Source organism: Arabidopsis thaliana, chromosome 5 (genome assembly GCF_000001735.4).
Source record: "Arabidopsis thaliana chromosome 5, partial sequence".
Classification (NCBI taxonomy): domain Eukaryota; kingdom Viridiplantae; phylum Streptophyta; class Magnoliopsida; order Brassicales; family Brassicaceae; genus Arabidopsis; species Arabidopsis thaliana.
Window position 1 is genome coordinate 5,154,496 of NC_003076.8, and position 15,167 is coordinate 5,169,662.

The 15,167-nt window shown below is 34.3% G+C and overlaps 4 protein-coding genes and 2 non-coding genes across 6 annotated transcripts; 5 read left to right on the top strand and 1 right to left on the bottom strand.

Moving 5' to 3' along the window:
• Positions 1-1,748: 1,748 nt before the first annotated feature.
• Positions 1,749-3,050, bottom strand: AT5G15802 (chaperone). The gene is made up of 2 exons (NM_180496.5): positions 2,913-3,050; positions 1,749-2,269 (listed from the first exon to the last, which is right to left on the bottom strand). The coding sequence occupies exons 1-2, from the start codon at positions 3,023-3,025 to the stop codon at positions 2,083-2,085; spliced, it is 300 nt and encodes a 99-aa protein (NP_850827.1). The 5' UTR covers positions 3,026-3,050; the 3' UTR covers positions 1,749-2,082.
• Positions 3,051-3,143: 93 nt separating this feature from the next.
• Positions 3,144-3,217, top strand: AT5G15805. The gene has a single exon. It is a non-coding gene; the product is annotated as a tRNA-Ile (tRNA).
• A 128-nt stretch (positions 3,218-3,345) lies between these two features.
• On the top strand, positions 3,346-6,868 carry AT5G15810 (tRNA (guanine(26)-N(2))-dimethyltransferase). The gene is made up of 12 exons (NM_121586.3): positions 3,346-3,692; positions 3,985-4,266; positions 4,381-4,468; positions 4,576-4,697; positions 4,771-4,910; positions 4,995-5,067; positions 5,210-5,298; positions 5,373-5,478; positions 5,565-5,777; positions 5,864-6,058; positions 6,150-6,227; positions 6,327-6,868. The coding sequence occupies exons 1-12, from the start codon at positions 3,597-3,599 to the stop codon at positions 6,624-6,626; spliced, it is 1,782 nt and encodes a 593-aa protein (NP_197085.3). The 5' UTR covers positions 3,346-3,596; the 3' UTR covers positions 6,627-6,868.
• Positions 6,869-7,016: 148 nt separating this feature from the next.
• AT5G15815 lies at positions 7,017-7,088 on the top strand. The gene has a single exon. It is a non-coding gene; the product is annotated as a tRNA-Asp (tRNA).
• Positions 7,089-7,228: 140 nt separating this feature from the next.
• AT5G15820 (RING/U-box superfamily protein) lies at positions 7,229-8,700 on the top strand. Its single transcript, NM_121587.3, has one exon. The coding sequence runs from the start codon at positions 7,292-7,294 to the stop codon at positions 8,336-8,338; it is 1,047 nt and encodes a 348-aa protein (NP_197086.1). The 5' UTR covers positions 7,229-7,291; the 3' UTR covers positions 8,339-8,700.
• A 4,998-nt stretch (positions 8,701-13,698) lies between these two features.
• Positions 13,699-14,870, top strand: bZIP3 (basic leucine-zipper 3). The gene has a single exon (NM_121588.3). It carries the CDS (start codon positions 14,096-14,098, stop codon positions 14,654-14,656), a length of 561 nt encoding a protein of 186 aa, NP_197087.1. The 5' UTR covers positions 13,699-14,095; the 3' UTR covers positions 14,657-14,870.
• Positions 14,871-15,167: the final 297 nt, after the last annotated feature.

The window sequence follows — 15,167 nt, forward strand, 5'->3', positions numbered from 1 at the left end:
TGAAAATTCTATGTTTATATCATAATAGCAAATTGTTTATGTTTAGTTATATATAACACAACAATAGTACTCTAAGAAAAACAGCATCATGCACGTTTGATGGTTGACTAGTAACTAGACACACGAGGCACAAAGGTTATCAGTTGATTAACATGTGTATGTATATACGGTCTTTCACTTATCACATTACAAACTTGAAAGTAAAATTTGTTTAGCGATATTAAGAAAGTTTATATATAGAGACCTCGTACTAGCTGGAAATGTATATCTAAAATGAAAGTACACTCCCTCTTACATACAGTTTAATATATTTTCAACATAAAACATATGTACATAGTACTAGCTTATTTTTTAACCAAAACTTTTGGGTTTGATAGTTTAACAACTCGGTCAAGAATCTCATATTTTCTTACTTCAAATAATTGCCAATATATTCTAGTTCTTTTTGTTTTTAAATTATACCTGGTAATTTTCTAACGAGAGTCTCATAATTGCAAGTTGTAGTAGTCTTGCAGCTGGATATGAAGCGCGTGAATTAAAACTAAATAATACTTACAATAAATGAAAGCAACGTATCATATCATTTTCTAGTTGTTTTCAGAAGCCGCAGAAAAGCATCTTCTACCTTAAAATGGGTTTCCATGTGTCGATGCCTTATTGGATCATACTTTCTTACTTTTTAATTCAGTTTAAAATAAATTGAAAAATGAGATAAACATTTAAGTGGTTCAATTATCATAAAAAACACTAAAACTGATAAAATAGCCACATAATATAGGTCATATCAAATAAATGAGAAATAATATTTGTATGCCTAAATCAAGTTATCCATGTTTGAAGGTGTTTGCAGTGAGGTATATATGTTTTTGTCTAATAAAGATTACAGTTATGATTATGTAACATAAATTAGATAATATTTACAGCTCGCGATACACTACAATTGAAACGTGGTTAATTAGTGAAACTGAAATTTGAAGAAGAGGATGAAATATGAATGATATTCGTTAAAATGATCTCTTAGATTGTATAGTCATTGTCCCCCATTGCCAAAAGATCAACCACTTACATAAAGTAAAACGCATCTTTAGTTAAAAGCTAACCAAAAGAGTGGAACATATTTATTTTTGGATTGCATTTGCGAATTTCATCAATATATGGTTTTGTTCAATTGGGAAATTTAAATAACTCCACTAAAATGTACAAAGTAATTTTTTTTCGACAAAGAATCTATGAAGCTAAAAAATCTACCCATAAGTCACTTTTAGCAGAAATACCACCATATAGACAAGGGATTATTGTTGATTTTGCCATTTTTTATAGAGATCTTTTGAAATTGCCATTTTTACTAAAATCTTACGGATAAGCCATTTTCTAAGATTTAAAAATATATGGATTTCGGACTTTTTTTGGTAAAAATACGTAGTTTACACAAAATACTAAACCCTAAGAACAACCACAACCGAGTAAACCCAAACATAATGAATAAAACGTATATTCATTCACGTAACCTGAAAAATGGCAAAATTCACAAACTATTAAAAAAAGGGCAAAATCCACAAATGCCATCCCAAAAAATGGCATTTTCATAATTGATTCTATAGACAATTATTTTTCTGCCTATTAACTTTATTTGTTTTGATAAAGATAACCAACCTACTATCAGTTATGGTTGATTTTTTTTATTCATATTAAAAAAAACAAGAAAACGAAGTAACTTTATTTAAGTTAAACAAAAATTCAAGAAAAATGTGTGTTTGCACCAATTATGGTACATCAACTGCCAAAAACCCACCTATAGTTGCTCACTGAAAGAAAGGTCCAGCAGAGCATTTGGTTACTAGATGAATTTCTCCGGTTTAATGACGATAAAACCCGGTTAAAGTTAACCTACTCAGTAATTCATAAGCATCCGGTACATCTAAGCAAAGTGCCTTATTTGCAGTAACAGATCAAGAATTGGAATAAGAGACTTCTCGAATAAACAAGACATTCTTCAACTTTAACATTACCATTACCAATGGACCGATTACACTTATCATAGTGTCAAGAAGATGAAACAACTATAAAATACCGAGAAAATGGTCAAGATTTTGAGCATTCAGGGCAAGGGAAACAACCTTTGGCTTGGCAATTATCGCAAGCCACTGATCTTGTGTTTGATGAGTCACTGAAACCAAAGAATCCTCCTGATTTGATTGTTCCTGTTCCTTTGCAACGGCCACAAGCTACATTCTTAAGATCTCCACATTTTCGACACATGCCAAGAGATCTGCAAAACTTGTGTTTAGAAACATATGATGATGGCAAGTTATAGATTCAAAAACAAGTCTAATGTCATTCAGCCATGGACATACAACACTCTAGAACATTTCTTATAGCCGTCAGCAACCACAATGAACAGTCTTAAGATCATGTCTCATTACAAAGGTCAGATTTTCAGAATCCATAATCAAGATCAAGAATGATTCAATACCTGAATATTTCAAAAATCAAAAGATCTTTCAGTGAGGAATACAGAATTTCAGGAAAACCATTACTTTCACATGGTGTGAACTCAGAAAAAAAATGTAATCCATTGGAGATTGAAACTAAAAACATAACTCAACAATGGATTTTTTTTTTCATTCAGAATCTATCCTTCCAAACTACAGATCACAAAGAAACTCTTAAGGATGAAAAAATAGTTTAAATCAAACCCTCTTGGATTAAAATCAAGCAGCTCATTGCAATTCTAAGCAGCTACTACAAGCATCATCATTATCACATAACAACAAAACAAATCCACACGGTTTAAATCCAAAACAGGATATAACACGACATGGGTTCCACTCAGAACATGAAAGATTGAGCAAAAAGTTGGATTTTGTGGAATTTCAGAAATCTTATGTAATGAACTTGAAAAGCTTTATTACCTTCTCTGAGAAGCAGCGATAAAAGCATCAACTTTAGGAGCAGCGATGGTGGCACCAAGAAGCAGAGCCCCAACTGCCAAACCCGCAACTTCGTTTGACGTTAAACTCTGCATCGTCGTCTTCCTTTTTCTCTTCTCTTCTCTCGTTCCTTCTTCTTAACTTGATGATAATGATATCCTGAATTTATTTCAAACGGGTAAATATTTTACATATCTAGAGCTTATCAGATATGGCCTATTAGCTCAGTTGGTTAGAGCGTCGTGCTAATAACGCGAAGGTCACAGGTTCGATCCCTGTATAGGCCACTTTTTTGTTTTTCCTTCTTTTAATAATTTCAATTTTGACCCCGTATCTTTTGATTTCACCAATTTGTATCCCAAAGTTAAATAAATGAATTTCTCCAAACGATTTGTAGGGTTTAAACAACTTAGTATACTCCGTTACTCGCTTCCAAACCCGTACGGCCTCTTTAGAGTTTCACCTTTGTGTCTCTCTGAAACTGCAACAAAGCTTGAAGCGATAGGGTTTATTCAAGCTTCACTCAAACCAGTCGCTAAATTTCGACATCTTTATTCACATATCTATAGATTCAAGCTTTGTGATTTGCCATTCGGGTTTCAGATTCGTGTTGGTAATTCAATTTCTGAATCCTCTGCTCCTAAAGAGAAGAATCTGAGATCAGCAATGGAAACGGATCTCAATGATTATACTGTCATTAAGGAAGGAGAAGCTGAGGTTCTTATGCACAAGAAGAACCAAGTCTTCTTCAACAAAGCTCAGGTTTGCTATATGATTTGATTTTCTGCAAAGGTTCTTCCTCTTTGGTGATAATTGATTGAATTATGTCAAGGGCAATCTTAGGATTGATCAAGTATTAGTTTTGAGCATTTTATCTTGGTTTAAGATTTCAAATTTAGTGTTTTTTTCTTGTTATGGATTAGTGTCATGCTTGTGTTAGTGAGAAATTTGAAGGCAACTGATCCCAAATCCTTCTTAGCAATTATGTTCTCTTGTGTGAATCCATATGGATATAAGTGTGAGCTAAACTAATTGCGTGTTGTTTTATGGTTAGGTTAACAATAGGGACATGTCTATTGCTGTGCTAAGGGCATTTATAATCAAACGCAAGCAAGAGCATGAGGCTATGTTATCTAAAAGAGCTAGATCATCTGGGAAAGTGGTTGAGAAGGATGTCTCTGAAACTTCCAAGGAAGAAACTCCTACTGAAAACGGTGACGATAATGGAAAAACCAATGGAGAACACGAAGTAACAACTCAGGATGGACCAAAGGAAGCTGCTAAGACCGCATATGAATCTGCACGAAGGGAACTCAAACCACCAAGAGTGCTTGAGGTTTACCTATATTCTTTCCTTTATGACTGTAATAGCTGTACTTTTGTTTTCTTATTTCGTTGCTTATTATGCGTTTCTAGTTGATAACTTTTTCTTGTGTTATTTATTTTATAGGCCCTGTCAGCTTCAGGGCTACGGGCTTTGAGGTATGCTCGTGAAGTTGAAGGAATTGGTCAAGTTGTGGCTTTAGATAATGACCCAGGTATTTTTTCCTTCTCAACGTTTGTGCTTGTGAAGAGGTTCGAGACTCTACTTTTCTTTCGTCCTAACATCCCAGAATAATATAGTATTTCCATTTTCCTATTAAAGCATCGGTTGAAGCCTGCCAGAGAAACATTAAGTTCAATGGTTTGATGTCTACTTCAAAGGTGGAGTCACATCTTACTGATGCTCGTGTTCACATGCTCAGCCACCCAAAAGATTTTGATGTGGTAAGTATCCAATTTTTGCAAAATCTTTTCATCTTATTGATCACATAACTAACTTGGTTCAGTGATGTCTTAGGTTGATCTTGACCCATATGGTGCGCCGTCTATTTTCCTTGACTCAGCTGTTCAATCAGTTGCCGATGGTGGTTTGCTGATGTGTACAGCAACTGACATGGCAGTGTTATGTGGAGCTAACGGCGAGGTCTGCTATTCCAAGTGAGATTTTACTCCTTCATTACCTTATTCTGAAAACAAATATCTTTGATTTTGTCTGAATGTCTTAAATCTGTCTGTTGTTAGATATGGCTCTTATCCACTGAAAGGGAAATATTGTCATGAGATGGCTTTGAGGATCCTCCTCGCCAGCATCGAGGTAATTTTTTGCTACCGTTGAATTGATTCACTCTCGCCAAATCTTCCAGGCTTTGATTGTTTTAAAGATGCTCGACTGGTATTTCTTTTCTAAAAAGCTTTTGTTTTTGATATATTGACTTTGGTCATATTTTTATTTGCAGAGCCATGCAAATCGCTACAAGCGGTATATTGTTCCTGTTCTATCGGTCCAAATGGATTTCTACGTTCGTGTTTTTGTCCGCGTCTACACGTGAGTTTTCCTTTCTTTTCAAACTGTTCCTCTCAATTAAAGGGAAGTAAAGATTGAAGCTTTATGAAATGCAGTTCGGCGAGTGCAATGAAGAATACTCCACTAAAGCTCTCATATGTCTACCAATGCATTGGTTGTGATTCCTTTCATCTTCAGTCTGTTGGAAGATCTCTCCCTAAGGTTTTGTGGCTGTCTCGTTGCAATGTTAGTTTAGTAGTTTTTGAAAGCTGCCTTTTCTGATAATCCTCTTCTATAATTTCTTACAGAATAACAGTGTGAGATATCTACCTGGAGTTGGTCCTGTTGTTCCTCAGGATTGCACTCATTGTGGAAAGAAATATAATATGGGTGGACCAATATGGTCTGCTCCAATCCACGATCAAGAATGGGTGAATTCGATACTAAACGGTGTTAAATCCATGAAAGACAGATATCCTGCTTACGACCGAATTTGCGCTGTTCTTACCACAATCTCAGAGGCAAAACTCTCCTCCACACTCTGATAGCTTTAGTTTTTGGTTTTGATCAATTTCTCTAAATCCCTAAATGTTTGGCTTGTCTCCAGGAATTGCCAGATGTTCCTCTCTTTTTGAGCCTGCATAGTCTCTCTGCAACGCTAAAATGTACTTCACCATCAGCTGCTTTGTTTCGATCAGCGGTAATCAATGCAAAGTACCGTGTCTCTGGGTCCCATGTGAACCCGCTTGGGATTAAAACTGATGCTCCAATGGAGATTATCTGGGACATCATGCGGTGCTGGGTAAACCAACCATTTAAGTCTAAAGGCACAAGCTTTGAATGTCATTTCTTTTCCTCATTGATAATGAATGAACTCGTTTGTTTGATTGTAGGTGAAAAATCATCCCATAAAGCCGCAATCACCTGAACATCCTGGAAGTGTGATTCTATCTAAAGAACCATCTCATCAGGTCTCTCTTTCACTAAGCCATTGTTGTAATGCTTCATTCATTGTTTATATATTTAAAGTTCCAAACTTGAATCTTTAAACACCGCTTTCTTTCGGACAGGCTGACTTTTCGCGCCACGTCGGTTCGCTTAGTAAAGCACAGGCGAAGAAAGTAGCCCGGTTTCTACCAAACCCAGAGAAGCATTGGGGTCCCAAGATAAGGGCAGGTCGTACAATCACAAGCAAACATGTATCGCTTCTTGGTCATGAAGCAGTAAACGGTCATCTCAATAACAATCATAAAGAAGCAGGAGACGAAGAAGAAGAAGAAGAAGAAGAAGAGCCCGAAGAAGATATCATCGAGGGTGAGCCAGAGCTCAAACGCCAAAAGACAACAGAAGATTTTGCCTCAACATCATAGGGCGAATGTTTACACAAGAATTTTATATTTTTGTTTGCAAAAGATTTTCTCTTTTCTTTTCTTAAACATTTGTTATCACAGTTCTGCGTTTTTGATCCTAGCACTTCACCATTTTTGCAGACTTCTACAACAAACAACTTATAAGTCTCTATTGGATTCTTCAGATCTGTTAGAGACTATTTAAAAAAACCTTGTAATGTGTAAGTTTTCATCAGTAACACTTTTCTATGAATCTTTCATCATTATTTCCAGTTTTTATTGGCAATATGATTGATACATAAACGAGGAAAACAATAATCATGGAGTATCATTAACTTTTGATCCTAAGCAGCAAACAAATTGTATAACAAACAAGTTCATTAACGATAAAACAGAAAGAAGAGCAAATAAGTCGTTGTAGTATAGTGGTAAGTATTCCCGCCTGTCACGCGGGTGACCCGGGTTCGATCCCCGGCAACGGCGTTACTTTTTTCTTTTTCCTTTTTTCCTTTTCAAAGTTTTCCACGGCATAATCGTAAAGCCCAGCCCACGAGTGAAAGTAACAGAGACGATACACGTCATAATGTGATCATCTTAAAATCTTTTTTTATGTATAGAGAGATACGAATCTTTTAACCTTGTCAAATTTTGTTTTTCTTTTCTCTCTGAACCCGAAAACTCCAGCAATGTCGTCGGCGAAACTTTTCGGTTGTTCTATTAACGTTAACGTTGAGGCAGAGGAAGAAGAAGGCGGTGACGGTGGTAGCTCAACCAACGTGGAGGTTTCTCGATCTGGTAACCAACCGGATTGTGAAGCTATGAGTTTCTCCAATCAGATGGAAATCGGCGTTCGCAATACATATTACCAGTTTCTAGAGTCGAATTCAGATTCTGGATCGGATTCTATGTATGCAGAACCTGAATTCATCGATTTCTTCGATCGAGAGTCGTACGAGGTCGACACGGTCCGTGAGGTTTGTGTAAGTTCGAATCAGAGGGTTAGTACTCCAGGTTATTTCAATATTTGGGATCAGGATGTAGATTTAGGGCTTGGAATCGGGTTAGGTTCAAGGTCGGGTTCGGGTCAGTTACCTGGTGATTCAGGTGGGGTTGGGGTCGAAGTTGGTAGGGGTGTTACTCCTGTTGAGTATAATCTCTTTGGAGAGGAAGCTATGGTGGTTGATGAAGTATTGGAATGGGAGAATTTCAATAACGCTATCCACTTGGTTCAAGAACCTGCCTATGCTAGTATGGAGGGAGAAGAAGAAGAAGAAGAAGACGAAGTAGTAATGGAATTTGCAGCATCCATTTATAGTGATGCTTGGGAAATATTATTGTACGATAACATGACAAACTCTGCTCCTATGGATTTGGATGTTGAAGTTTGGCTAGATAGTGTAGATGGATATGCTCCTATGGATTACAATGCTATCATAGGACAAATGTTTGATAACGAGACTGGAATCAAAGGAACTCCTCCTGCATCCAAAAGTGTAGTAGATGGTCTTCCTGATGTGGAGCTTACCATTGAAGAATTGAGCAGTGTGAGCATTGTTTGCGCGATATGCAAAGATGAGGTTGTGTTTAAGGAGAAAGTTAAGAGGCTTCCTTGTAAGCATTACTATCATGGAGAGTGTATAATACCTTGGTTGGGGATAAGGAATACTTGCCCGGTTTGTCGGCATGAGCTTCCTACTGATGATCTGGAGTATGAAAGGAAGAGGAGAGCATGAAGGCGTGGTAGTGGCGGGTTGGAAAGGGAGTCGATGCTCGGGTAGAGAAGGAGTAACTGTGCGTTATATCTTCGATAATTGTCTAATCAGTAACGATCTGTTCCTCGTTGATATGATGTACATATTGGTTCTAGATAATAGGAAGCATACATTTTTTAGCCATATCTTTTTGCAAGTTATTTAGGTTCATTAATCTTATTAGACTTTGCAGGTAATTGCAGTCAGAGGTTATATTTAATTGTTGATCCGACTTTGATTAGTTCTAAATATGATTTTTTTCGGATGTGGTTTTGTTGCTTTAACAGCGCAAGATTCTACTGTAAAACGTGAAAGAAAGTGAAAAGCTCAATCATGTTATTTTTACCGTTTGTGTTATCTAGGATTTGAATCAATTAGAGATGAGATGTTGTTGCCATGGGGCTAATCCATTGTCTGATGTGATGAATCCGGCGGATCCAGAGTCAAGTCATGTGAGTCTGTGACCACCTTGTGGTTAACCAAAAACATATTAAAACGATGGATTTGGTCCGGTTAAACGTGGTCTTCTGGGAATGGGTCTCATATGGACCTGATCTAATCCAAAGTACGGGCCTTTTAGTCCACTAAAGAATCTCTAGTTTAAATTGGTGTAATTTGGTTTTATTTGGAAGCTACAAATACTAAGAATTTCCACATGAACGTGTATTTGGGTATCCACACGACCATACTCTATACACAATTTTTTTTGTTCGCATGCGTTTGAATTTTGCCAATTAGGTCAATTTTTAATTAGTTGTTTAAAAGCTTTTGAATTATTTATTTATATTTTCATGTTTCATTTTCACTAACTACTTGAAATATGAACCGAAAGTCCATTAGCAATAAGATTGTTAAACAAAACTAAAGTTAAAAGTCATTTTCACTGGCAGTGGCTCCCTCTTTTCTCTTATAGTGACTCTACATTTCTAAAGAGCCAAACTTCAAACATTGAGTGTCGATTTTTTTTAATAAAAATTCTTTTTAATAATCTTAGATTTTTTTTAATTTTTTTTTCTGGCTCTTGGATACCCATTTGGCTCAACACTATTTGCTTATCCTCTCATATGCGATAATCATGTCTCTTGTCTCATTCGATGTAACAAATACTCCACACAGAAAATTTCTTAACTTCTAAAACTATAAGCTCCTCTATGAAATCTTAATTTTAAACCTTGTGCGTCATTTACGTTGTTCACATCAACCATAGAGAGTTGCAATTAACTACTTGCAAATGATCTAGTATATGGAATTTGGCAAGAATTTCCATGTTCCTCAGTTTAGACTCATCTTACCAAAGCTATATACAGTATATCTTTAAATGACTAAACATTTGTGACGTTTTAAAACTTTATTTGTGTGGATATGTTTCGAAGTACAAACGGATTAAATAAGTGAACTGCAATGAAAAAAGTATAAGAAAATCAAAATAAAACGTAATGTAGTTGGAGTGGGTGAATAACATCACATCAAAACAAATTCATCACACCATTTGAAATGTTTTCATTAGATAATTATTACCTCAATCATTTTGGGATTGACATTTGCGCTCGAGTCTTCAGTGACGTTCTCCCACTTTGTCTTCTTGTCTCTTAGGATTCTCTCTCTTCTCCTTAAGGGACATTAAGCTTTCTAGACCAAAATGCACATCAACTACGTACTCTCAACCAATAATAACTAGACAAGATTATCAAGTTAAAAATTCAACGTAAATCATATTTTAGACTAATAATTTCATGGGGTAAACTTGTGATTGTGTTGTGTGATTAAATTTGCATGGGTAAAATTTGTTATCTTATAGTTCGTTTTCCTACTCAAATTGTAAAATCTGGCTTTGATATATACAAAACATAAGCACACTAATTCTTTTTAAAAACTAAAAAGAACTAAAATAAACAAAGGAAAACACAGTTAGGCAATGATAAGTGGGTTATTTGAGAATTCGTAAAATTATTAGCATAATCATAACTATTATGATTAGGACTGGCAATATATAGTTGTAAAAATTGGCAGTAATAGTGGTTAGTGGAGCAAGACCTTAGTAAAGTTTACAAGTATCTTAGCATATTTGTTTTGGCCTTTCTCCATATCTTTCTATTAAATTAGAGAAATGATGGACTACGGTCGTGCCTAAGATACAATAATTTAATAGATCATGTAGTTTTGTAATATTTGATTATCTGATAAAGATTATTTAAACAAGAGATCAAATTTACACCGCAAATATTAATAAAAAGTTAGGTATATATATATATATATATAGTTAAAACATATTTATAAGTATTCTTAATTTGGCAAATTGGATAGAATTATTTAAAGGTACGAAAACAAAATACCATAGTATAAAATGGATATACAATTATAATATTTTCATAAAAACAAAAGGTGTAGAATTATAAAAATTATCGTAAAAGGTGTGATGATACAATAGACTTTGATTTGGTGATTGGCTTATCCTTAATCCACCAATCAGGTGTACCATCATGACATCATCCATTTTTCATTAAAAAAACATTATAACAATAAATTAATATGTTGATGATTTTTGGAGTTTGCTTAACAAAGAAGATCGTGGAATTTCGAATTCTCATATGGTATTAAAGATTAAGAGGCCGATGAATATAATCTGACCAAAAAAGAGTTTCAAGAACAATTACCAACGAGTCAAAATATAATATATATGTTAGAAAAATGTGACAAAAGTTATATGTTTTTGTTTTAGTTAGAATAGCATGTTTAGATACGACAACATTTACATGGCATGTACTATTTAGATTAAATTACAGTTACACAAAATTATAAATTTCTTAACAGAATAGAAGATCTAAGGGAATTCTTTGGTAAAAAAAATGAAAAATCAAGGTAGGCCAATTTCAGGTGGTAGTGTCATTGATGGGACCAAAACAATGAAACATTCAAAAACACTTTATAGTTTATGATCCAGTGAAAAATAATACTAAAAGAATATCAGAAAAGGAAACACTAAGAAAAAGCAAATTGGAAAAAAGTAGAAAATGATAAAATAAGAAAAAGAACTTGAGGCTGTGGAAGAAGAACAAACCGTGCAAAGGACATGAGACTGAAATAAAGATGAAATAGACTTTGTCTAAATGATATGACTTGATGGTGTGTATTTGCCTTTCGTTTGACTAACACAGTGATATGCACACTCTATTTTATTCTAATTTGCCATATTATGCATCAACAGGGAATTTCAAAGTTTAAGTCAGTCAAATATTTTTAGGTGTTGTGAATTTCACATTACAAAGTTATAAAGTAGTTTTAAAGTCACCAGATGAGAATCTATGAGATCAACAAGTACAGCCAAATGAATATCCAGTCTGATGAATTAAAAAAAACTATACTACACATGTTCAACATAAACTATAGTGTTTCTTGAATATATGTGGTTTCCTCAAATAGTAAGGTGCATCAGTAAAACCCGAAATTAGTTATTGAAATAAACAAGCTCCATTATTGTATAACTTTCAGTCGACACCCAAAAAGTCTATCTAAAGAGGACCAATATCAATATGCACATATTTTTAATTAACATTGCCTTTCTATGGATGGATTATTATAAACCCATGCATGCCTAAGTTTTTGGTTATATTTATCTTAAAGAAAGATATGTTTTTAATAGTAGAATAGTAGCAAGAAAGAAAAGAGGAGACCAAAAAAACGATTTTTTCAATTCTCCAATCATTAATTGTACAAAACTCAAAAACGATTTTCCTAAAGTTTGATATCGTTATATAAAAATCCAGACATCTATTCTCTTAATCTTGACCAACTAAGAGATAACACTCGCTCATTTTATAACTTAGTTAGTTAGTTAAATCAATGAATTTTCTTTTGGTTTTAGTTTGTAATCACTAATCAATGATCATTATACAAGTGTGTGTGGTTTTAAACTAAATAAAAGGTATTGTTTTAAGTGGTTGTTGAGTCATCGGCTCCTCAATTGTATTATAGCCTCTGCCTTAGCCTTTGTAATGAACATCATAAAACGACAAGGCAAGCCTGCCTAACACATCTTGCTTTCCTAGTGCAAGTAAGGAGTTTGTTTTTGTAAATAGTGGTCTTTGACCATATATCTATATATAATAAAAGAAGAGTTGAATTAATAATTCTGTTCTTGTATCAATATGATCTTCTTTGTATTGATTCTATAAGTATAAAAACATACCACTTGAGACAAACAAAAAACCATAAATAGGGTTAAAGGATGAATCATGTGAATAGACCATGCATGGTTCGAGTATTTCCATTGCGCTAAGGACTGAAGACTGGAAATGTTTTCAATGACAAGAATAAACAAGTATTTCACATATCTCTAAGATTAATTAGTACTATATATGATATGGGATGATTGGTTAAGAGATCATGCATAATCAATGGGTTACTAAGTACTGTAGATTTGGGTTTTGTATACAATGTATATTGAAACTTCGGTATGCCATGTTTGTGTGTGGAAAAAATAGGAAAAGATTGTCATTTTTTCGGTAAAATTCTAATTTATTAATTATTGTATTACTAACATTTATATATTAATTATTAAGTCTTTAGGTTTGCTTTATTTTTGTTTACGTCTGTCTGTGTGATATTAGTATTATAGTAGAAGACCACATTTTTTTATAGTTTATCTAGGACCTAATATATGCAGAAATCAATATAATAATTAATTAAAGAAGAGAAGCAAATCTTAAAGGTCCTATAGATATATAATCTTCTTCTTTTTTCTAAAGAGGAAGAAGAAGAGAAATTGGTGATTAATTTTACGTAGATGTTAGAACTAATTCATTTAGAAAAAGATATATACTTTATAAATTGACTTATTTGGCATCATCGCCACTTTATATATTGGCTAACAAAAGCATCGTGTTTCGAAACTAAAATAATTTTGAAAACCCCACAACTAAAAACTACAATTTTTTTTATCTCTGATGTAAGCACATAACATTGATCTAAAGCTTGATTTTATCCACAATATATATGTACATATGGTACCCAAGTCCTTATGTGTCATTATCATCATAATGCATGAACATGATATAGAAACCTTTTCCAGTTCATGTCCTGCATGAACATCATGATCATGTTTCTTGTATGTGTATCGTTTAGAGATACCACTAGATGGCCATGGCCCTGTTAGTCTGCTACTCACATGTACACGACAAGATGCCACCACTTGGTTGTTAAACTAATCCTATAATGAAGTAGCACCTTCACGTGTCATCATATATACACATCCATATATAATTTATGTGAATATGATACACTATGATCTATGCATACAAGCCATGAAGCCAAGGTTACTATAAAATTCAAGCATTCAATTCCTTCCCAAGTCTCATTCTCATGCATGGACAACCAATGAATATACAATATATGTATGGGGACTTCTAACCAACATGTTTATCGATCTTTACAACAGCAAAGTAGCCATAGCAGATTTACACAGCAACGTGTAAATACTTTTTTAAACTTCTCTCAGTAAGTCATTTACAAGAAAAAAAATTATGTCCATAGCCAATGGGTTATGTCTTATATCGACATAATCTAAATTATTTTTTAAAAAGCAAAACCCTCTTAAGCCAATGTCACGAAAGCCACCAATTTGCAAAAAAAGTTGTGGTCCACTTGTATGCCTTTCTCAGCTGTATAAACACTCCTTCTCATCCAATCTCCACCATTAAACTCACCCTCTTTGAGTTCTAAAGAGAGAGAGAGAAATTGACCATGCAGCCAAATTATGATAGCTCAAGTCTTAACAACATGCAACAACAAGACTACTTCAACTTGAACAACTACTACAACAACTTAAACCCTTCAACCAATAACAACAACCTCAATATCCTCCAATACCCTCAAATTCAAGAACTCAACCTACAATCTCCGGTAAGCAACAACTCCACAACTTCCGATGACGCAACTGAAGAAATCTTCGTCATCAACGAGAGGAAGCAAAGACGTATGGTATCTAACAGAGAGTCAGCAAGAAGATCAAGAATGAGAAAGCAAAGACACTTAGATGAGCTTCTCTCACAGGTTGCTTGGCTTCGAAGCGAGAACCACCAGCTTTTAGATAAGCTTAACCAAGTCTCCGACAACAATGATCTTGTTATTCAAGAGAACTCGAGTCTTAAAGAAGAAAACTTGGAGCTTCGTCAGGTTATCACATCCATGAAGAAGCTTGGAGGAGGCATACATGACAAATATTCTTCTCCGTCGTCTATGGATGAATTGGATCAAGACTTTTCTTCTATCACAGATGATCCAAGAACTCATCATCCATCATGAGTTGTTCTGATCGAGAAAAACATTACTTCAAGTTTCTGCCTCTAATCTTATCTATTTTCTTTCTTTGGTATCACTTTTTAAACCGTTTAACTACGTACCAAAGTTTGGGTTTTATTTGTTTTTCTGTTGTTTTGTCAGAAGATAATTAAATGATGGATATTTGAAGATGATGCTGTAAACAAAGATTTATAATTATATACATAAATTTGGAAAAGAAGAGTATAATTTTATAATAATTATACGTAGAGAAATAAAAAGAAGACAAACAACTACCACCAAACCCTCTTCACCCAATAGAGAAGCCAAGTTTGATATACTTGAAGAAAAGTAAATTATTCAAAAGGCCGCGGATCTTGTTAATTATTCTGCATTCTCAGTGAGGATAGTTCGAGGAGGATCTTTCTGAAATCAATGAGATGATTAAAAATATCATTCATTTACTTAAAACTATCCGTTGTGCAATTATGAAGTTCGTTGTCGAAATGCTTAGAATAACTCATCGTGAATGATA